Genomic DNA, 24,749 nt, shown 5'->3' on the forward strand with positions numbered 1-24,749 from the left:
CGACAACATTACAGTTTTGGGATTCAAGGCAAAATAAACTCAAGTGCAGCCATTCCATGCACCCCACGTAGTTTAGGTGAAAGATATGACTAATGTGCTAGTTTTTAAAGAGAATGAAAATAGTTGAAGGCTGAAGAACCGTTGCAGTATATTTCACTTGATTTTGAAGTACTTCTGCAAACCTGTGTATGAAAAGCATCCAGAATATGTATTCAATACTAAACATTCAGCAGTAACTTACAAAATGCTGCAAGTTGAAATTATCTAGGCTAGGAGTTAAAATCTTTTTCAGGACTGTGATAGCATCTTGCTCGCCTTACCAGACAGTATATTTGAATCATTTAAACAGGAATGTCTCTCAGTACTGCCAAGTCAAGGCGAACAAATTATATAATATGTGATTTGTGCTGTATTAACTGGACAAAGCTGTTGAACAGAGACCGGAGAGTTGAGGAAGATTAGAAGCTAAGTCAATTTTTCTTCAGACTTGTCTATTTCCAAACGGCTGATTCAAGCTGGTCAGAGAGAGACCAAAGGAGAGGCATAGAACAAGAGATAAAGTAATGTAATTCTGTTTGGAAAAAAAAAATAAAAAAAAATAATAATAATAAATAAATAATAAATAAAAAAATGTTAGCTGCCTAGTTTTGGAATAAATGTGTTTGGTTGGATAGGGAATGTAATAAAGATGCAGAAAATTTCAAACGTTCTCAATAAGGATGTGAATCTTCAGCTTCTCTAGTAGTGTTGCTTGAAGATGGGAAGGTTCACTTTTTAAGCTTTTACTTTTTGAAGATTTGCAAAGCTTTGATTCAAATGCTTTAAATGTTTGTTTCGATGGTTGCAGGAAGGAGAAGCCACAAAGCTCAGCAGAGATGTTGAAAAACTGAAGGAAGACATCAACTCCAACATCATCAAAGTGAAATGGGCCCAGAACAAGTTAAAAAGTGAAATGGATACACACAAGGTTAGTGAACATGTTGCAGCTGTTTAGATCATCAAATCTAGCAATCACAAAAAGATAGTCATTGAAATGTTTCATATTTAAAAATACAAATCTTTTACCTGTAGTGTTGAATGTTATACAGGAAGGCAGTGAATCAAAGTACAGCTCACAGTATTTGGGCAAAGGAAAACACACAAATAAATTTAAACTGCTTATGATTCTTGGATTTGTGTCTCTCTCATTCTTGGCCAGCACTGAAGTATAGTTCGCTCAATATATAGTACATATTGCAAGTTTGCCTGCCAGAGCCCCTTAAAGCCATTCCTTTTCCTGTCAGAACCTGTAGTTTTTTATTGCAGCAACCCTAAACCACCTTCCTGATCATAATCCAGAAATAGGTGATAAAATTGCAATAATCAAGAGCATATTGTGTTGTTTGCAGGAGATGCATGTCCCCATTATGGTTGTAGATGTTGATGTCACAGATGTATCGGTTTGTGAAAAGCTGGGCAACTTGCCTGGATCCGAATCCTAATGGCGAGCCCTACAGACAACAAATGGATCAAAGCCTGCATCAAACTTGAGATTTTACAGACCAGTCAGAACTTCCTCCTAGAAGGGTTAGATCTTTGGAATGAATCCAGAAAATATGGTGTTAAGCACCTTCTATTCCACAAATTCTCCCAGAAGCTTGCAAGTAGGAATAAAATTAACACAGGTATAAATGACCTTTTTGCAGATTAAGTGACCACTGGTTGTCTGCACTGTTGAGGTAAAAGGAAATTAATTTCATAACTTGATAATAAAGAGAACATGGCCATGAACACTTCTTGTACAAAATATTGAGATTTATTTGGAGTGGTAACTACAGTGGTCAGAATTTTTTCTGCAACTTTACTGTTAGACTTGGCATGTTTGTCTATAATTTCCAAACACAAGAAACTAAAAAAAAGTCCAAGATGAGAAACCATGCAAAGCTCATTCCTTTCATTACCTAACTCCTACTATAGTATCCCATTATAATTTGTGTGGAGATGCCGGTGTTGGACTGGGGTGGACAAATGTAAGAAGTCACACAACACCAGGTTATAGTCCAACGGTTTTATTTGAAATCACAAGCTTTCGGAGCGCTGCGCCTTCGTCGGGTCACCTGACGAAGGAGCAGCGCTCCGAAAGCTTGTGATTTCAAATAAAACTGTTGGACTATAACCTGGTGTGTGACTTATATTATAATTTGTGTGTCCTTAATATTTTGATCTTTACTTCCCTATCTAGTAGAGTTGCCAGCTCTCTGTCTGTCTGGGAGTCTCCTGGGATGACAGATTATTGTCCTGGGTACTGCTAAGAGCAGTTTGTGAGAAAGTAAGGCAGTTGAGTTAATGGGCAGTACCAGTGCATTGACTGGTGGGCATGCAGGCCAATAGGCACTGGGAGTGGGGGGCTGGTTAGCAGGTTAAGCTGGACTGGAGCCTGTATGAGCACCGTTCTCAAGTAATAGCTGGTCGTGTTTTGGCTGCAGCATTAGCCATTTTAGGCAAGTACTTGTGGTAAGATTTCCATTTAAATCAGTTCCTTTTTCCATTTGCCTTCCGCCCCCTCCCCCCACCCATGTACCTATTCTAGGGTTGCCAATCCTTTCAGATTGTCTGGGATTCTCCCGGAATGGAAGATGAATCTCCTGGGCACTACTGCTAGCAAATATAGCGGGGAGGAAAAATAAAACTTTCCACTGGAGGTTTGCTCCTGCACACTTCCTTCCTTGCTACTCTGACCAGCACTCCCACCAGGATTCCGATCCGTGGCCCCCACCCGGGCCTCTCCGGCCTCTGCTCCCCACCCAGGTTCATACAGAGTTTGGGTTTTTTCTGCATTTCCTACATAGCTCATCCTGTTTACACTTGGGATGAGTCTTTTTGCTCTTCTCTGCTGGGGGGCTGTCTATTTAAATATTATGAGGCTGGAAGCCTCTTTAATCCGCATTTTGTATCTAACTGTAGCTGGTCGAGTTTTGCACACCTCGTGAAACCCACCAGCTACAACAAGGCAGAACTGCTGCATCCAGGAGAACATAAGAACATAAGAAATAGGAGCAGGAATAGGCCACTTGGCCCCTCGAGCCTGCTCTGCCATTCAATAAGATTATGGCTGATCTCAGGCTCAAAGCCACTTCCCAGCCCGCTCCCCATAACTCTTCACTCCCTTATCTTGCAAAAATTTGTCTATCTCCACTTTAAATGTATTTACTGACCCAGCCTCCACAGCTCTCTGGGGCAGAGAATTCCACAAATTTACGACCCTCTGAAAGAAGAAGTTCCTCCTCATCTCCGTTCTAAAAGGGCGACCCTTTATTCTGAGACTGTGCCCCCGAGTTCCAGATTTCCCCATGAGGGGAAACATCCTCTCTGCATGTACCTGTCAAGCCCCATCAGTATCTTATGTTTCGATAAGATCACCTCTCATTCTTCTAAATTCCAGTGAGTATAGGCCCAGCCTGCTCAACCTTTCCTCATAAGTCAAACCCCTCATCTCTGGAATTAACCTAGTGAATCGTCTCTGAACTGCCTCCAGTGCAAGTATATCCTTCCTTAAATAAGGAGACCAAAACTGTACACAGTACTCAAGGTGTGGTCTCACCAATACCCTGTACAGTTGTAGCAGGACTTCCCTGCTTTTATACTCCAACCCCCTTGAAATAAAGGCCAACATTCCATTTGCCTTTGATTACTTGCTGTACCTGAATGTTAACTTCTTGTGTTTCATGCACAAGGACTCCCAGGTCCCTCTGAACTGTAGCATTTTGTAATCTCTCTCCATTTAAATAATTGTTTGCTTTTTTTATTTTTCCTGCCAAAGTGGATAACCTCACACTTTCCCACATTATACTCCACCTGCCAAATGTTTGCCCACTCACCAAGCCTGTCTATATCCCTTTCAGATTCGTTGAGTCCTCTGCACAACTTGCTTTCCCACCCATCTCTTTGTATCATCCACAAACTTGGCTACATTATACTTGGTCCCTTCATCCAAGTCATTAATGTAGATTGTAAATAGTTGGGGCCCCAGCACCGATCCCTGTGGCACCCCACTAGTTACCGTTTGCCAACCAGAAAATATCCCATTTATCCTAACTCTCTGCTTTCTGTTAGTTAGCCAATTCTCTATCCATGCTAATATATTACCCCCAACTCCGTGAGCTCTTATCTTATGCAGTAACCTTATTGAATGCATTCTGGAAATCCAAATACACCACATTCACTGGCTTACCCTTGTCCACCCTGCTTGTTACATCATCAAAGAACTCCAGCAGATTTGTTAAACATGATTTCCCTTTCCTAAAACCATGCTGACTCTGTTTGATTGCAGTATGTTTTTCTAAATGCCCTGCTACTGCTTCCTTAATGAAGGACTCCAGCATTTTCCCAATGACAGATGTTAGGCTAACTGGTTTATAGTTTCCTGCTTTCTGTCTCCCTCCTTTCTTAAATAGGGGTGTTACATTTGCGGTTTTCCAATCTGCTGGGACCTCTCCAGAGTCCAGGGAATTTTGGTATATTGCAACCAATGCATCCACCATCTCTGCAGCCACTTCTTTTAAGACCCTGGGATGCAGGCCATCTGGTCCAAGGGACTTGTTGTCTTTTAGTCCCATTATTTTACTGAGTACTATTTCCATAGTGATTGTCTTTAGTTCCCCACTCCCTGTGGCCCTTTGATTATCCATTATTAGGATATTGTTGGTATCTTCTACAGTGAAGACAGATGCAAAATATTTGTTCAGAGTCTCTGCCATTTCCCCGTTCCCCATTATTAACATAGAAACTTCGAAGATAGGAGCAGGAGTAGGCCATTCGGCCCTTCGAGCCTGCTCCGCCATTCAATGAGATCATGGCTGATCATCCAAATTCAGTACCCTGTCCCAGCCTTCTCCCCATATCCCTTGATCCCTTTAGCCTTAAGAAATATATCCAACTCTTTTTTGAATATATTTAATGAACTGGCCTCCACCGTCCTCTGTGGCAGAGAATTCCACAGGTTCACCACTGTCTGGGTGAAGAAATTCCTCCTCATTTCAGTCCTAAATGGCTTACCCCTTATCCTTAGACTATGACCCCTGGTTCTGGACTCCCCGGCCATCAGAAACATCCTTCCTGCATCTAGCCTGTCCAGGCCTGACAGAATTTTATAGGTTTCGATGAGATCCCCTCTCAATCTTCTAAACTCCAGTGAGTATAATCCCAATCGACACAATCTCTCCTCATACGTCATTCCTGCCATCCCAGGTATCAGCCTGGTGAATCTTCGCTGCACTCCTTCCATGGCAAGAACGTCCTTCCTCAGGTAAGGCGACCAAAACTGCGCACAATACTCAAGGTGTGGTCTCACCAAGGCCCTGTACAACTGCAGCAAGACATCATTGTTCCTGTACTCGAACCCTCTTGCTACGAAGGCCAACATACCATTTGCCTTCTTAACCGCCTGCTGCACCTGCATGCTTACCTTCAGCGACTGGTGCACAAGAACACCCAGGTCTCTCTGCACTTCCCCTTCTCCCAATCTATTGCCATTCAAATAATAATGTCTTCCTGTTTTTGCCACCAAAGTGGATAACCTCACATTTATCCACATTATAGTGCATTTGCCATGTTTCTGCCCAATCACCCAATCTGTCCAAATCGTACTGGAGTTTCACGATATCCTCCTCACAGCTTACCCTCCCACCCAGCTTTGTGTCGTTTGCAAATTTGGAGATATTACATCCAATTCCCTCGTCCAGATCGTTAATATATATTGTGAACAGCTGGGGTCCTAGGACCGATCCTTGCGGTACCCCGCTAGTCACTGCCTGCCACTCGGAAAACGACCCGTTTATTCTAACTCTTTGCTTTCTGTCCGCCAACCAGTTCTCTATCCAAGTCAATACCTTGCCCCCAATCCCATGTGCCTTAATTTTGCATGCTAATCTCTTATGCGGGACCTTATCGAAAGCCTTCTGAAAGTCCAAATACACCACATCCACTGGTTCTCCCTTATCTATTTTACCAGTTACATCTTCAAAAAATTCCAGTAGATTAGTCAAGCATGATTTACCTTTTGTAAATCCATGTTGACTTTGTAATAATTCCCCAGTCTCATCCTCTAAGGGACCAACATTTACTTTAGCTACCCTCTTCCTTTTTATATACCTGTAGAAGCTCTTACTATCTGTTTTAATGTTTCTTGCCAGCTTACTCTCATCTTCTCTCTCTTTTTTAGTGTTCCTTTGCTGGTTTTTAAAAATTTCCCAATCCTCTGGTCTCCCACCAATCTTGGCAACATTGTGTGCCTTTGTTTTCAATTTGATACTATCCTTTACTTCCTTAGTTAGCCACGGATGGTGCTCCCTTCTCTTAAAATCTTTCTTTCTCACTGGAATATATTTTTGTTGAGAATTATGAAATATCTCCTTAAATGTCTGCCACTGCATTTCAACTGTCTTACCCTTTAATTTGTTTTTCCAGTCCACTTTAGCCAGTTATAGAGTCATAGAATTATACAGCACAGAAAGAGGCCCTTCGGCCCATCGTGTCTGCGCCGTCCATCAAGCCCTGTCCAATCTAATCCCATTTTCCAGCATTTGGTCCATAGCCTTGTATGCAATGGCTTTTCAAGTGCTCATCCAAATGCTTCTTAAATGTTGTGAGGGTTCCTGCCTCTGCCACCCTTTCAGGCAGTGAGTTCCAGACTCCAACCACCCTCTGGGTGAAAAAGTTCCTCCTCAAATCCCCTCTAAACCTCCTGCCCCTTACCTTGAATCTATGCCCCCTTGTTATTGATCCCCCTACTAAGGGGAAAAGTTCCTCTTTATCTACCTTATCTATGCCCCTCATCATTTTGTACACCTCAATCAGGTCCCCCCTCAGCCTTCTTTGCTCCAAGGAAAACAACCCCAGCCTGTTCAGTCTTTCTTCATAGCTGAGGCGCTCCAGCCCAGGTAACATCCTGGTAAATCTCCTCTGCACCCTCTCCAATGCAATCACATCCTTCCTATAGTGAGGCGACCAGAACTGCACACAGTACTCCAGCTGTGGCCTTACCAGCGTTTTGTACAGCTCCATCGTAAACTCCCTGCTCTTATACTCTATGCCTCGGCTAATGAAGGCAAGTATCCCATATGCCTTTTTAACCACCTTTATCTACCTGTTCCGCTGCCTTCAGGGATCTATGTACATGTACACCAAGGTCCCTCTAACCCTCTGTACTTCCTAGGGTCCTACCACTCATTGTGTATTCCCTTGCCTTATTTGTCCGTCCAAAATGCATCACCTCGCACTTTTCAGGGTTAAATTCCATTTGCCACTTTTCCGCCCATCTGACCAACCCGTTTATATCGCCCTGTAGCCTGAGGCTTTCCTCCTCGTAATTTACCACCCCACCAATTTTCGTGTCATCTGCGAACTTACTGATCATACCTTTTACATTCTCCTCCAAATCATTTATGTAGATCACAAACAGCAAGGGACCCAGCACCGATCCCTGAGGTACCCCACTGGACACAGGCTTCCAGTCACAAAAGCAAACTTCGACCATCACCCTCTGCCTCCTGCCAGTTCTGCCCTAATGCCATTATAATTGCCTTTGTTTCAGATCAGGACACTGGTTTGAGATACAACTTTCTCACCCTCCAACTGAATTTGAAATTCAACCATGCTATGATCACTCTTTCCTGGAGGATCCTTTACTATGAGATCATTTATTAATTCTGTCTCATTACACAGTACCAGATCCAAGATAGCCTGCTCCCTGCTTGGTTCCATTACATACTGCTCTAGGAAAACATCCTGGATGCACTCTATGAACTCGTCCTCAAGGCTACTATGGCCAATTTGATTTGTCCATTCAATATGGAAAATAAAATCACCCATGATTATTAGCGTACCTTTTTTACAGGCCTCCATTATTTGATGATTTATATTCTGTCCAACAGTATTGCTACTGTTCGGAGGCCTGTAGACTACACCCACCAGAGACTTTTTCCCTTTATTATTTTTTATCTCCACCCAAACCGATTCTACATCTTGATCTTCTGAGCCAATATCATTTCTCGCCACTGCACTGATCCCATCTTTTACCAACAAAGCCACCCCACCCCCCTCTCCTTTCTTTCTATCCTTCCAAATGATCATATACCCTGGAATATTCAGTTTCCAGCCCTGGTCGCCTTGCAACCACGTCTCTGTAATGGCGATCAGATCATACCCATTTGTATCTATTTGTGCCGTCAACTCATTTATCTTGTTACAAATGCCTTTACACTTACCTCCTGAATCCAGGGTCCCTACCTAACTCCACCACCCTTCCCCAAGAGGCCTCCAATCACTCTCCCCCGCCCCCACCATCTGACATTCCACCACTTTGTTGTTTTTCAGCTACCATCTTATCCACTCACATGTTCTATCCTGGATTTCTTTCTGTTAGTTTAATTAGGAATCTTTCATGTGGCATTTTGCTAAAAGCTTTCTCAAAGTCTGAATAAACCATATCATTGGGAGTGCTGCTATCTACTTTATCTATAGATCTGTACATACTCAAAAAATCAAGGAAGTTTCCCCAACGTGGTCTTTTAAATCCATGCTAGACATTTCTCTAAGTTACTCCCATCCAGGTGCATCTCCAAGCTACTCCTTCTAATAGTTTCCATTATTCTACCTGTCGGGTGGAGACTTAAAAATGAAACCCATCTTAGTTTAATGGGCTCTAGTTTGTGGCACATCTAAAGTGGAATACAGTGCATGAGAGGGTGGTGGAAACAAATTACTATAGTAACTTTCAAAAGAGAATTGGATATATACTTTAAAAGGACTAATTTACAGGCTATGGGGAATAAGTGGGGAGTGAGACTAATTGGACAGCTCATTCACAGAGACATCAGGTATGATGGGCCGAATGGCCTCCCTCTGTGCTGTAAGGATCTATGATTATACAACTCTCTAAATTTAGGAAATGAAGGTTGCTGTTCTTTCTGGATAGCGTAATGCAAATGATTCTCCTTTTAACAATGACTATATTTGAGTAGCTATTTGCATGCATTTGCTTTTGGTACACTGTACCATAGAAACATAGAAGATAGGAGCAGGAGTAGGCCATTCGGCCCCTCGAGCCTGCTCCACCATTCAATGCGATCATGGCTGATCATCCAAATTCAGTACCCGGTCCCTGCTTTCTCCCCATACCCCTTGATCCCTTTAGCTTTAAGAAATATATCCAACTCCTTGAATATATTTAATGAATTGGCCTCTACTGCCTTCTGTGGTAGAGAATTCCACAGGTTCACCACTCTCTGGGTGAAGAAGTTCCTCCTCATTTCTGTCCTAAATGGCCTACCCCTTATCCTTAGACTGTGACCCCTGGTTCTGGACTCCCTGACCATCGGGAACATCCTTCCTGCATCTAGTCTGTCCAGTCCTGTCAGAATGTTATAAGTTTCAATGAGATCCCCTCTCATTCTTCTAAACTCCAGCGAGTACAAGCCCAATCGACCCAATCTCTCCTCATACGTCATTCTTGCCATCCCAGGTATCAGCCTGGTGAATCTTCGCTGAACTCCCTCCATGGCAAGAACATCCTTCCTCAGATAAGGCGACCAAAACTGCACACAATACTCAAGATGTGGTCTCACCAAGGCCCTGTACAACTGCAGCAAGACATCCTTGTTCCTGTACTCAAACCCTCTCGCTACGAAGGCCAACATACCATTTACCGCCTTAACCGCCTGCTGCACCTGCATGCTTACCTTCAGCGACTGGTGCACAAGGACACCCAGGTCTCGTTGCACTTCCCCTTCTCTCAATCTATTGCCATTCAGATAATCTGCCTTCCTGTTTTTGCCACCAAAGTGGATAACCTCACATTTATCCATGTTATATTGCATCTGCCATGCTTCTGCCCAATCACCCAACCTGTCCAAATCATCCTGGAATTTCTCAGCATCCTCCTCACAGCACACACGCCCACCCAGCTTTGTGTCGTCTGCAAATTTGGAGATATTACATCTAGTTCCCTTGTCTAGATCATTAATATATATTGTGAATAGCTGGAGTCCAAGGACCGATCCCTGCGGTACCCCACTAGTCACTGCCTGCCACTCGGAAAAAGACCCGTTTATTCCAACTCTTTGCTTTCTGTCTGCCAACCAGTTCTCTAACCATTTGAATAAACCTGCAGCAAGAAATTCTGTCGTCAAAATGTAAACATAACTAGAGTGAAGAGTGGAATAAAGCTCTGACCCATAGAAGCCCATCCCTCTGTTACCCTAGCTCCTCTTGTGGCATCCAGTTGAATGATCCCTAATGCTGTTGTCTCTACTACCCTACCTGGCAGCTTATTGTAAACATTCAGCACCTTGTGAGTCAAGAAGTTCTTTCTAATATCTGTTGTTAATTTTGCATTTTCTTTAAAGTAAGTGAGAAGTGTAGGATATAAATTTAATGTAATCTGAAGTTATTTTGTCTATCATTCAACATTTTTTATACCTTGACTGATGTGATTGTTTGAACTTTTTTAATACTGTAGCGCTTGAGTTTCTCAAATCTTTCTTTGTCGCTTGTCACCTTTACACTTGGATAATGCTTTTGCACTGAGAATCTGAAAATTCTTGATTCTAGCAAATCACTTGCTGCACTGTGAACTTACGATTCATTATTTTAAAAAAACATTAGCCATCAAGGAGGGAAAAGTATTTAAATGTGCATCTTGATGCTGTCATGGTTTGTGAATATTTAAAGTATATATAAAGAATCCAAGTTTAAGAATGATTAAATTTACAAATTCAGCCAGATTCCAGGTCTTCTCTACCAGCAGTCTGAAAAGTAGCATAAGACTGACCTGAGTTGATTCATTCTCTGGTATTTTTGTTTGTGTATTTTTTAATTTTCTCTTTTTTCCCCCCCCCTATGGCAAAGCACCACACAATTACTTGCTACCTTCCTCAGCTGAGATTTAAGAACTCAAACGGGGAAACGTACAGATGAACCCGAGTTCTTTCGCCCTGCCTTGTACATCGATACACAAGATGCTGAATTTGTACCAAAAACACACGAGCTTGCGCAAACACAAAATACACTTTACAAAAAAAAATGAAGCCAAGCAATAACAGAAAACTAATACAAAGGCAAAATACTGCAGATGCTGGAAATCTGAAATAAAAACAGAAAATGCTGGAAATACTCAGCAGGTCAGGCAGCATCTGTGGAGAGAGAGAAACAAAGTTAACCATCGACCTGAAACATTAACTCCTGTTTCTCTCTCCACAGATGCTGCCCTGCTGAGTATTTCCAGCATTTTCTGTTTTTATTAAAAGAAAACTATTCATCCAATGTAAGATGGCACCAGTGTTTTATATTGGACCCTTTTTTTATAATTTTTTTCCCCAAAATTTTTGTGTATTATTTTCTTGGTGGTTATAACTGAATAACTTGCATTTCTATTTCAACATGTTAGAATTTTGTCATTAAATTCTAGCCATTTGCAGAACTTTCTGACTTGCCGGATTATTTTTTCTTGTCACCACCAGATGGCATTAGAAGATCTGGGTACAAGCTGCAAATGATGGTTTCTTTATAAAATGAGTGTAGTTGTGAAGTGTTCAGTTTAGATGGTTTGCAGACTAAATCAGCAATAATGTTCCGTGATCACATAAATAGGGGACAGAATTTCTTGATTTCACATCAGAGGAGATGCACACAGATTGCTTCTAACTTGCTGTTTTAAAGCTCCAGATATGCTAACAAAGGCTGATGGAGGGACAATATATATTTATATTGGAGGAGATGGGTGATAGTTTGTAAGGGCAGAGGGGTCATGGTAGGTTTTTTGAAGGGGGGGGGGTTAATGATCCTGCAAATCCATTGGCAGGATAGGCGCACCAACGTCTGTGTTCTCGCTCAGGCCAACATCCCCAGCATCGAAGCTTTGACCACGCTCGATCAGCTCCGATGGACGGGTCACATCGTCCGCATGCCCGATACGAGACTCCCAAAACAAGCACTCTACTCGGAGATCTGACACGGCAGGAGAGCCCCAGGTGGGCAGAGGAAACGCTTCAAGACACCCTCAAAGCCTCCTTGAAAAAATGCAACATCCCCACTGACACTTGGGAATCCCTGGCCCAAGACCGCACAAAGTGGAGAAGAAGCATTCGGGGAAGCGCCGAACACCTCGAGTCTCTTCGCCGGGAGCAAGCGGAAGCAGAGTGCAAGGAGTGCACATCAACCCAAGCACCCCACCCGCCCCTTCAACCACCGTCTGCCCCACCTGTGACAGAGACTGTAGGTCCCGCATTGGACTCACCTGAGAACTCATTTTTAATGTGGAAGCAAGTCATCCTCGGTTCTGAGGGACTGCCTAAGAAGAAGGAGAAGAAGATATAGTTTGTAAGGGCAGAGGGGTCATGGTGGGTTTTTTGAAGGGGGGGGGCGGTGGTTAATGATAGCTGTTTTAAACGGGGGGGGGGGGGGGGGGCGGTGGTGAGACAATACTTGAGGAGCAAGAACCATTTGCAATGCCATCTAGGATTGGAGCCAGGAAGTAAAGTTGGGTGGCCAGCAATTTAGTGGGAATGGGGTCAAGGGGTACAATGTAAATTCACCAGAGTGATACCAGGACTTAAAGGGTTAAATTGAGGACAGTTTGCATAAACTTGGCTTGTATTCCCTTGAGTTAAAAAGGTTGAGAGGTGATCTAATGGGGGTATTTACAATGATTAAGTGCTTTGATAGGGTAGATACAGAGAAACAATTTCCTCTAGTGGGAAATCCAGAATAAAAGGACATAATCTTAAAATTGGAGCTAGGCCATTTAAAAGTGAAATCAGGAAGCAGTTTTTCCACAAAGTGTAGTAGAAATCTGGAACTCACCCCCCAAAAGTCTGTAGGCAAGAACCTAGAGAAAGACATCAGTTTAAGGCTCAGGCTGGGGAGGAGGGGGGAGGGGAGGGGGGGGTGAGGGTGAGATTTGGCTTGGTGGGCAGGGAGAAGGGGGGAAAGCAGCTGAATGGATGGCCTCAATCTTGGTGACAAAGAAGTCCTCACACTTATTGGTGGAGGGGGCACGGACGATGGGTTTAAGGAGACAGTTGGTAGTGGAGAAAGGATGCTGGGAGTTATCTTTGTTCTCCAGGATACTTCTGGAGTAGTAGGTGGTTTTTGGCAGTGGAGTCAAGGGAGATAACATGGGTTGCTTCTAATTTAAGTTTTAAAGCTTAAAATATGCTAACAAAAGAGACACTGAAACATAAATGTATATAACATTTATGATTAATTAGTGGACTGTAACATAGAATCTCTTTAAAACATTCAGCGGAGGACGTCCATATATGTCTTTTTAATATTTTGTTGAATAATTACTACATGTAAAATTAATTTTAAATCCAGCCATTTTACAAAGGAAAATTTAACTTAAATATTTTTCCCATTCCTTAAAGGAAACCAGAGAAAAATTGAAGGAAACAACAGTCAAACTAACTCAGGCTAAAGAAGAGACTGAACAAATCCGGAGAAACTGCCAAGACATGATCAAAACCTACCAGGTTGGTTCGAGTTTTGTAGTAGTGATGATCCTATTGTTTGTATTTCCATTCGGTTGTCATCTGCTTTGCCCTCTGTTAAGCCAGTCCCTGTACCTTCCAAAGCACTTTTTACAGGAGAAGTATTGTCTTAACCATCCTCCAATATGTATTATTTATGTCATACATTATGTAGTGAGTGGACCAGACAAATGAAATGTAAGTGCTTTTAAGAGTTTCGCAGGTGTCCCATCCAACAGAATCCTGCTGTTTATTCCTTTTTTGCATTTTAAATGTTATGAATTAAAAAGTGGGTGTGTTAATTTTGGAACCATTGATGTGTTGAGCGGAATTTGTCAGTTTTGCAGTTTGCAGAGGCTATTTTTGGCATGTTGAAGAACATTCCTGACCAGTGAGGAACATTTGTGGTTATGAAATGAGACTTGTAGATAAGAAATCTTTTAAGTGGGATAGATACAGCGATAGATTTTTGAGCAGACGGTGGGCGGACAGCAGAAGGAATGCTTGCGCTGCCTGCCCGAAGTGGCCCCCAAGCCATAATCCTGGAGTTCTGTTCGGGTGCAGATAATCACCTTGCCAGTCGGAGGTGGGTGGGGGGGTGGGGACTGGGGGAGGCGGGGTGCGGTGGAGAGTGGTTTGTGGTTTGGTCAGAGGCAGGAATGCCAGTGACTCCACTGCGGAGTTGAACCGGAAAGATTCTCGACGGCCATGTTGCTCAACTATGAGCTGTTACAATAGTATATAGTCATTTTTGTTTTGTTAATTGTCTTTTGTTTCTTTGGTTGCAGTTATGCTGTCACTTTTTCCATTTTTGTGATATAATTACCACTTTGCGGCAACACAAAAGTGGCAGTTAATTCTGGAGTCCACAATGCATTAAAGTAGGAGAATTGAAACCCCCGCAGTTGGGATTTCATACCAATTCTCCTGTTTGCAGGCTGCAATCTAACTCTGGTTTCCTGGAGTACGGGCATGTAACTGGACATTGGATAAACACTCAATACTGCAACTTAGCAACAAAGTGTGTTATCATACCAAAGCTGATAGTATAAGCACATTGTGGAACTCGCAACTGGCCCTGGAATTACTGAAAAGTTGCTAAAAAATCTAAGTGGGACTATAACTCTGGTCTTTGCACACTTTTTAGGTGGAAGGTGGTTCAAAATATGTATTGGATTTTGAACTGTGCCAAAACCACCTGCAAGGCTCAAGATTATAATGGAGCGCTGCAAAGGTTGGCACAAGTAAAATCTGGATTTGGTTCCTCTGTCGGGACTTGATACTGATTGTTCATTGGTGCAGGCACCATGCTTTGACACACTAAGCTCAATAGAGGGGAAGAGTAGGATAGCCGACGTCAATTTTGGCTATGGAAGAAAGAAGGATTGGATGAGCCACCCATAAATTGTACTGTCAATCTACTGGACATGGAGTTACTTGTTGCTCTTGCAGCACTACGTATCTCAAAATCCACATTTTATGTTCAGGGGTTGTGGACAATTCTGCTTGGAGGTGAACAGTCTGCTTGTTCTGGAAATGTGTCAGCTATGGCTCAGTGGTAGCACTGTTGTCTGAGTCAGAAGGTTGTAGGTTCAAGTCCCACTCTAGAGCCTTGGGCATATAATCTCGGCTGACGCTTCAGTGCAGTACTGAGGGAGTGCCGTACTATTGGATGAGATGTTAAACTGAGGACCTATCTGTTCTCTCGGGTGGATGTAAATTATCGCATGGCACTATTTCGAAGAAGAGCAGGGGAGTTCTACAAATATTTTTCCCTCAACCAACATTACTTAAATGAGATTATCTGGTCATTATCACATTGCTGTTTGTTCGCTTTTTCTTTTGTCTTTTCTTTCTTGAAATTTGTTCATTGTGTTCTTCTAATCAAAGCAGCCCATTGGCATGTTTCATTGGATTTAGCATACCCTCGCCTCCATCCGTGGCTTGTGTTGCAACTGAGTCCTATTCAACCTCATGCAGCAGCAGTTAAATAGAAGCACTCGATTATTCTTTTCTTTCAGGCTGTTTGGTTATCACCCTTTTGTCATTTTATGAATTGGAGATGGGGATCTAGAAATTTAATCATTTTCAGTTTTTCCACGGGTCTGGCAATATTCTAGGGCCATTATACGTTGAAATAGAACAGTGTGGAACATGGATTATGGCTTTTAAAAGATAAATGTAAGGGGGTATTTACAATAGAAAGAGTACTCCTTCCCAATTTCTGACGCAACTTAAAGTATAAAACTTTGGTAGCATTGCCCCATGACTGGATGATTGGTCTATCCTAATGTGAAGGGTTGGTCTATCCTAATGTGAAGGGTGATCTAGATTCATAATATAACGGAAGGTCTGTAAATGGATTGTAGATTGATACGAACAATGATGTGTCTGCCACTACATATTTTGAGACTAATGAAAACTGCATTTCAAAACTTTTTTAGACATATCTTTGACTATAGCAGCTCATCATGCTATGTATAGCTTGGATGTATCATTTCTGTATTTATCATTTGGTGTACCTTGTCTGTCTTCACAGGAATCTGAAGAAATTAGATCCAATGAGTTGGATGCCAAACTGCGTGAGACTAAAGGAGAACTAGAAAAACACTTGCAGGAAAAATCAGATCAGATGGAGGTAAGTTGTGCTTACAACGAAATGTTTAGAAGAATTGATGCAAACATTTATTTACAAGATTACATGTGAGTGTACAAAATGGCGAATGACGTTCTAATAGAAATACTGTATAGAAAATAACCTTTATACTTGTAGGTAAGCCATAAAATAGATTTTTCAAAAATCTTGGGTCTTTTAGGCCCCATTATGCTACACACCAGTGCCTGGTCAAGAAAAAGTAGGCAGGTGACCAGTTGATGTTGGAGGGGATCATAAGGCCAAGTATATGTTAATAGACGAGGAACTAAGGGTAAGGCCATGGAACATGAGGGGTGTTGACATGTTAAAATTAAGAAACCATGAAATTGATGAATTGTAAGAATTAGAATATTTTTTTCTATCATTGAAGAGCAAGGAGAAGATGTAGAAGTTCAACATTTGCACTGAGGGGGGATTTGGAGGGTGTGTTATCTATACAAAACATGATGGATGTAGAGTGGAAATATAAGTGAAAGAGTGGATGAGGTTGGATGATTGTAGGAGGTCATTTAATGAGCAGGCACAAAGTGAGTGGATGGAGTCCTGGGAAAACCTTGGGTGAATTAAAGAGCAGTCTGAGGATGAGCTATTGACTACATTGCAGATGCAGCAATTTTGAGATAAAAGTAGGTAGCAATAAACATAGCTTTGATACGGAAAACTTTGGAGATGTCCAAGACACTAAACGATGATTTGCCAAAGTGTTCAAGAGCAGAATTCTAGGGATATGTAACAAAGACAACTAGATCACTGATGGAATGGCCATACAGAAAACCATATGGCTGAATGTGGATTAGGCCAGAACTTTCAAAGTACAGGTAATGGATGTTTTGAGTTCACAGCAGCTTCTATAACTTAGCAAGTACCAGTTCAATAGCAATAAAGTAAGAGTTGAGAGGGGAAATGCGATCTCCTTTCTTGGGTTTAACGCAAATCAAAATCAACTTTTATTGTCATTGTTAGTGCACAAGTGCAGTACAACGAAATGTAGGCTTGTGGCTCCCGAGAGTGTACAATTTGGATTAGGACACTTAAACATTTCAACATACATTTGTACATATATATTAGCATAAATATGACCATAATAAAGTGCATCGGCAGATGTGCAGGCTTTAGTGTTTATTTCTGGAGTTCAGTAGGATGACAGCCCTGGGAAAGAAGCTGTTCCTAAATCTGGTCGTACGGGTGCGAATGCATCTGTAGCGTCTTCCAGATGGTAGGAGGGCGAACAGACTGTGGCTGGGGTGGGTAGGGTCTTTGATGATGGACCGTGCCCTCCGTAGGCAGCGTTTCTGATATATATGTTCTATGGTCGGGTGCCGGTAATGCGTTGGGCAGTTTTGACTACCCGCTGCAGGGCTTTCCGGTCATGGGAGCTACAGCTGCCGTACCATACCGTGATACAGTTTGTCAGGATGCTCTCTATAGTGCAGCGGTAGAAGTTAGAGAGGATCGGGGGTGACAGATTACATCCCTTCAGCCTCCTCAAGAAATATAGGCGCTGCTGGGCCTTCTTCACCAGAGAGGAGGTGTTGAGGGACCAGGAGAGGTCTTCCGTGATGTGGACTCCGAGGAACTTAAAGCTGGCCACCCTTTCCACCTCCGCCCCATTGATGTGGATGGGGGTGTGACTTCCGCCTTTGGACTTCCTGAAGTCCACGATTATTTCCTTTTGTTTTCTTGGTGTTAAGGGCCAGGTTGTTGTCGGCGCACCACTTCACGAGATGCTGGACCTCCTCCCTGTAGGCTGACTCATCGTTGTTGGTGATCTGGCCTACTACCGTGGTGTAGTAAACTTAAAAGAAGTAATAAAGGTGAACTGGGAGGAAGAGCGGCTGAATTTAGATCCAGCATTTTCTGTTTTTATTTCTGATTTAGATTTGTTGTTTGATAAATCTCTCATGTTTTCACTGAGATCACAGAATCCCCACAGTGCAGATAGAGGCCATTTCGGCCCATCGAGCCTGCACCGACACATATCCCACCCTATCCCCGTAACCCCACGTATTTAATCCCCTAACACTAAGGGTCAATTTATCATAGCCAAATCAACCTAACCCGCACATCTTTGGACTATGGGAGGAAACCGGAGCACCCGGAGGAAACCCACGCAGACACAGGGAGAATGTGCAAACTCCACACAGACAGTCGCCCGAGGCCAGATTTGAACCCGGGTCCCTGGCGCTGTGAGGCAACAGTGCTAACCACTATGCCACCGTGCCTTTATTGGATTCCTAAGTAATGTATTTCTCCAACAAAAAAACAGATTCGCCATGCTAAAATAAAAGAGCTTGATGACCTGAAGAAAACATTCAAGGAAGGGATGGATGAGTTGCATACATTGAGAACAAAGGTGAGTGCTATTGTTAACGCATTTGTATTTTGAAATTGGATAGTTATAAATTCTTTTAAAATATTTCCCAAAATAACTGAGAAACTTCACTGCCCATTTCACTGGTTGATATTTTTATATTGAAATATTTGAATAAAGAATAAGTACATTTCCCAGAATGTTTCTCCTGCATTTTCTTGTCTATTCTCTGTCTGGTGTCCATCATGGGTGGTGAGATATGCCATTTGGTGTCTAGAAGTAAGAAAGCAAGAAATGATGTTTTTTGACAATATATTTTGCTGAGTTAACTGGGGCAGCCATAGGGGACACTCCAGTTAGCTTATCTGTCCCTCCATTAGGAAGATTCAAAATCAGCCTGGGTTCTTGCTGTTCATTAGCATGCTATGCAGATTGGGTTGTTTTTGTGGCCTCCCTTTAATAATCCTATTGTCCCATCTTCCCACAGGTAAGATGTCTTGAGGATGAGCGTTTGAGGACTGAAGATGAACTGTCAAAATATAAAGAAATCATCAACCGACAGAAGGCAGAATGCCAGTCTTTGCATGAACAAGTAAAGACTGTAAACCAGTTGCAAGACCAGCTTGAAAGGTAAAGACTAGGCTGATTAAGTGGTTAGATATAATAGTTTGTTTTGTATATTACATTAACCATTAACCTACGCATGGCCAATTAGTTCTGCACTGATTCTGATCGTCTGAGGGGGTCGGAAAGGAATTTTCCAGTTTTTTTTTTTCCCCCTTATTGGTCCTGGGTTTTTTCCCTTTTTTTTGCCTCTCCAAGGAAATTACATGGCGACTTGGGGAGGTAGGAAGTGTCTCATCATGATGCTCCAGGCATCGTGAGTGTGGGGCAGGCTTGATGGACCAGCTGGTCTTTTCATGCCCATAATTTTCGCAAGTTCGTATAACCATCATCAGGGAGATTGCTTATTCATACAGTAGGAGATTCAAAATATGGATAAATAAACCAATTGTCAAATTTCTGTTTACTTGACTGTGTTGAATATTTGTAGAACATAATCAGATTCTGTAGAAAATGTTTTGCAAAAACCAGAGTTCTTTTTCTTCAGTACATCGCTGTATTTTGATTTACATTAGCCTGGTGTTTAATTTAGCAGGCAAGATTTTTTACAATTTAAAAAAAAATGTGTTTTCTACAAGTGCAGACCAGTGCAGAAAAATAATCTAATGTGATTGCATCATAGGAATGAACAAGAGATTCAGTCGCTGAAGGAAGAGGTTGACAGCCTGAACGCGCTCATTACAGATCTGCAGGAAGACATTGAAGGGAGTCGCAAAAAGGAATCTGAGCTGCTTCTATTTACAGAGAAACTGACCAGCAAAAATGCACAACTTCAGTCCGAGAACAACACACTGCAAGCACAGCTTGACAAACTAAATATTCGTGAGCGAGAGCTGAGTGCGCAACATGAAGAGTTGGGACAAACTAATGTTGAGCTGGTAAGAGCACAGTAAATATGAGAAGAACTTTCAGATAATGAAGCTTCAGGAGATTTTTCCTTAACCCTTTAAATGCTATTTTCATTTGAGAAGGTTCTGCATCGTTGAATAGTGAAATAAATTTTGCATTATTCCACATCTTTGTACATTTCAGACATGATTAGCGCGATGGGCAACCATGCTCTTCATTTTCCCTCATCTGTAATGGCTTGCTTAATGTAGAAAAGTCCATTTCTAGCAAGCATCTTTAAATTTTCTCCTAAATTGGTTTGTGAGAATTCTACACTTTTTTTTTCTCCAGGTGTTCTCGAGCTGCTTTGGTAATCTGGGAACCGTCAATAGTTGCATATATCTTGGTTACTTCAAATATTCAATACTTTGAACACTTGAATGTTTAAAGTTAGAAGTTTTTGTTCTAGATTGATTTCCTATCCTACCATAGCAAATTGAAGAATACAAATCAATATGGTGTTATTTGAACAGCTTGTTGTGTGCTATGTGTATTGCAGTTGGAAATCTGACTGTGTCCTTCCAGGGGGAAAAAAATTCACAGTGCAATGTTGACATTTTCTGAGTTTTTAAAAAACAGACAGTAGCTTACTGTCCCTTACCTCCCAACATCCATGCCTGTCCTGATTTGAATGAGCCGAGTATTGTTTTCCAGTGGGGAATCTGTGTCTTCTAGGCTGGCCCTCCATTAAGCCCTCATGGAAACTTTAAGCTTTATTTGTGGTAACAAAATCCCATTGGAATACTGTGTTTTCATTCTTCCTCCAGCTTTGTGTCTATGAAGAAGGTTTGACCTACAGCAAGTGCTAGCTAATGTTCTGTAGAGTACTGTGAATTTATACATGATTAGTTAAATTATAGTATTTTTAATGTTTTATAATAGAGGATTGGCCATTTAGCAGAAGTGCACTGGCTATTTACAATAAGGGGAAGGCAGGCAATTGAATTGATCCTAAACTTCAATTATATACTTTTTAAAGTGTTGGATACAGATGCTTGGCAAATGTGTGGCAAATATAATACCCATTTTCTACAAATATGGCAAAAAGAAATTAAATATGTTTTAAAAGGAGGATAACTTGGAGCATGGTAGGTCTTTACAACAGTTTTATTTTACTTCCTACTAGACACATGTCTACAGCAAAAGAAAACTGAGAAATTTAGCATTAATTGGCAGCCTCATTCAAAGCAATTACAAAGGTGGCTGGCATGGGAGTTGGAAAGGTCACGTGTGTTTTTATAAAATTGGGGTCAATGCACATTGCTGGGGCAGAGTAGGGGCACCTTACTGGGGTTAATGCACACTGCTGGGGCAGAGTAGGGGCAATTCCTCAGGGCAGTGTCCTAGGCCCAACAATCTTCAGCTGCTTCATCAATGACCTTCCCTCCAACATAAGGTCAGAAATGGAGATGTTCGCTGATGACGGCAGTGTTCAGCGCCATTCGCATCTCCTCAGATAATGCCCATAAGAACATAAGAAGTAGGAGCAGGAGTAGGCCATACGGCCCCTCGGGCCTGCTCCGCCATTCAATAGGATCATGGCTGATCCGAATCTAGACTCACGTCCACTTCCCTGCCCTCTCCCCGTAACCCCTAATTCCCTTATCTGCTAGGAAACTGTCTATCTCCATTTTAAATTTATTTAATGTTGCAGCTTCCACAGTTCATTCTTCCTCCAGCTTTGTGTCTATGAAGAAGGTTTGACCTACAGCAAGTGCTAGCTAATGTTCTGTAGAGTACTGTGAATTTATACATGATTAGTTAAATTATAGTATTTTTAATGTTTTATAATAGAGGATTGGCCATTTAGCAGAAGTGCACTGGCTATTTACAATAAGGGGAAGGCAGGCAATTGAATTGATCCTAAACTTCAATTATATACTTTTTAAAGTGTTGGATACAGATGCTTGGCAAATGTGTGGCAAATATAATACCCATTTTCTACAAATATGGCAAAAAGAAATTAAATATGTTTTAAAAGGAGGATAACTTGGAGCATGGTAGGTCTTTACAACAGTTTTATTTTACTTCCTACTAGACACATGTCTACAGCAAAAGAAAACTGAGAAATTTAGCATTAATTGGCAGCCTCATTCAAAGCAATTACAAAGGTGGCTGGCATGGGAGTTGGAAAGGTCACGTGTGTTTTTATAAAATTGGGGTCAATGCACATTGCTGGGGCAGAGTAGGGGCACCTTACTGGGGTTAATGCACACTGCTGGGGCAGAGTAGGGGCAATTCCTCAGGGCAGTGTCCTAGGCCCAACAATCTTCAGCTGCTTCATCAATGACCTTCCCTCCAACATAAGGTCAGAAATGGAGATGTTCGCTGATGACGGCAGTGTTCAGCGCCATTCGCATCTCCTCAGATAATGCCCATAAGAACATAAGAAGTAGGAGCAGGAGTAGGCCATACGGCCCCTCGGGCCTGCTCCGCCATTCAATAGGATCATGGCTGATCCGAATCTAGACTCACGTCCACTTCCCTGCCCTCTCCCCGTAACCCCTAATTCCCTTATCTGCTAGGAAACTGTCTATCTCCATTTTAAATTTATTTAATGTTGCAGCTTCCACAGCTCTCTGGGGTAGCAAATTCCATAGATTTACTACCCTCTGAGTGAAGAAGTTTCTCCTCATCTCAGTTTTGAAACGGCAGCCCCTTATTCTTAGATTATGCCCCCTAGTTCTAGTCTCACCCATCAGTGGAAACATCTTCACCGCATCCACCCGATCAAGCCCCCTCACAATCTTATATGTTTCGATAAGATCGCCTCTCATTCTTCTGAACTCCAATGAGTAGAGGCCCAACCTACTCAACCTTTCCTCATACGTCAACCCCCTCATCTCCGGAATCAACCGAGTGAACCTTCTCTGAACCGCCTCGAGAGCAAGTATATCTTTTCTTAAATATGGAAACCAAAACTGCACGCAGTATTCCAGGTGTGGCTTCACCAATACCCTGTATAACTGCAGCAAGACTTCCCTGTTTTTAATACTCCATCCCCCTTGCAATAAAAGCCAAGATTCCATTGGCCTTCCTGATCACCTGCATACTAACTTTTTGTGTTTCATGTACCAGGACCCCCAGATCCCTTTGTACTGTAGCACTTTGCAGTTTCTCTCCATTTAGATAATAATTTGCTCTTTGATTTTTTCTGCCAAAGTGCATAACCTCACACTTTCCAACATTATATTGCATCTGCCAAATCTCTGCCCACTCACTTAGCCTGTCTATGTCCTTTTGCAGGTTTTTTATGTCATCCTCACTCATTGCTTTCCCTCCCACCTTTGTATCGTTGGCAAACTTGGATATGTTGCACTCGGTCCCTTCCTCCAAATCGTTAATATAGATTGTAAAGAGTTGGGGTCCCAGCACTGACCCCTGCGGAACACCACTAGTTACTGATTGCCAGCCCGAGAATGAACCATTTATCCCAACTCTTTGTTTTCTGTTAGATAGCCAATCTTCCACCCATGCCAGTATATTACCCCCAATCCCGTGATTTCTTATCTTGATCAGTAATCTTTTGTGTGGAACCTTGTCAAATGCCTTTTGGAAGTCCAAATGCACCACATCCACTGGTTCCCCTTTATCCACCCTGTATGTTATATCCTCAAAGAATTCGAGCAAATTTGTCAAACATGACTTCCCCTTCATAAAACCATGCTGACTCTGTCCTATTAAATTATGTTTATCCAAATGCTCTGTTACTGTTTCCTTAATAATGGACTCCAACATTTTGCCAACCACAGCTGTTAGGCTAACTGGTCTATAGTTTCCAGCTTTTTGTCTACTTCCCTTCTTAAATAAGGGTGTTACATTAGCAGTTTTCCAATCTGCTGGGACCTTTCCTGAGTCCAGGGAGTTCTGGAAAATAATCACCAATGCATCCACAATCCCTACCGCCACTTCTCTCAAGACCCTAGGATGTAGGCCATCAGGTCTGGGAGATTTATCCGCCTTATGTCCCATTTATTTTACTGAGTGCCATTTCCTTAGTGATTTTAATTGTCTTTAGCTCCTCCCCCCCCATTGCCCCCTGTTTGTCCAGTGTTGGGATATTTTTAGTGTCCTCTACTGTAAAGACTGATAGCAAAAACGCTGAACAAATATTTTGTATCTCCATGTTCCCCACTACTAATTTCCCGATCTCGTCCTCTAAGGGACCAACATTCACTTTAGCCACCCTTTTTCTTTTTATATAACTGTAGAAACTCTTGCTATCTGTTTTTATATTTTTTGCTAGTTTACTTTCATAATCTATCTTCCCTTTCTTAATTAATCTTTGTTATTGTTTGCTGGCTTTTAAATGCTTCCCAATCTTCTATCCTCCCACTAGATTTGGCTACTTTATATGCCCTTGTTTTCAGTCGGATACTATCCTTTATTACTTTACTAAGCCACGGATGGCTGTCTTTTCTTTTACTCCCCTTTTTCCTCAGTGGAATATATTTATCTTGGAAGATGTGAAATATCTCCTTGAATGTAGACCACTGCTCTTGTACCGTCTTACACTTTAATCTGTTTTCCCAGTCCACTTTAGTCAATTCTACTCTCATACCTTCATAGTCTCCTTTATTTAAGCTCAGTATGCTGGTTTGGTGTAACAAGACTTTTAAACCTTTATAAGTTGGTAAGTTCAATTAAATAGAGGTGTGATATTCATCATCTAGAATCGGGGCAGAGGGTATTTAAAAATAATAAATTTAATTAATTACATAGAATGGGAGAGCAGGTGATGTGTTACTGCTGCTATATGTGGGAG

The 24,749-nt window shown here is 42.0% G+C and overlaps 1 protein-coding gene across 5 annotated transcripts in view; it reads left to right on the top strand.

Annotated features, from left to right (window-relative positions):
- ccdc186 (coiled-coil domain-containing protein 186) overlaps positions 1–24,749 on the top strand; it is a 128,930-nt gene that overhangs the window by 40,234 nt on the left and 63,947 nt on the right. For all 5 annotated transcript variants that reach the window (XM_085994450.1, XM_085994447.1, XM_085994446.1 and 2 more), the window contains 6 exons: positions 848–967; positions 13,404–13,508; positions 16,045–16,143; positions 18,428–18,514; positions 18,960–19,102; positions 19,719–19,974. In XM_085994450.1, the coding sequence (XP_085850576.1) occupies positions 848–967; positions 13,404–13,508; positions 16,045–16,143; positions 18,428–18,514; positions 18,960–19,102; positions 19,719–19,974 (810 nt within the window). The remainder of the gene's footprint in view (positions 1–847; positions 968–13,403; positions 13,509–16,044; positions 16,144–18,427; positions 18,515–18,959; positions 19,103–19,718; positions 19,975–24,749) is intronic.

Source organism: Somniosus microcephalus, chromosome 8 (assembly GCF_052327205.1).
Source record: "Somniosus microcephalus isolate GS21.2 chromosome 8, FLI_Smic_1.0, whole genome shotgun sequence".
In the NCBI taxonomy this organism is placed as follows: Eukaryota; Metazoa; Chordata; class Chondrichthyes; order Squaliformes; family Somniosidae; genus Somniosus; species Somniosus microcephalus.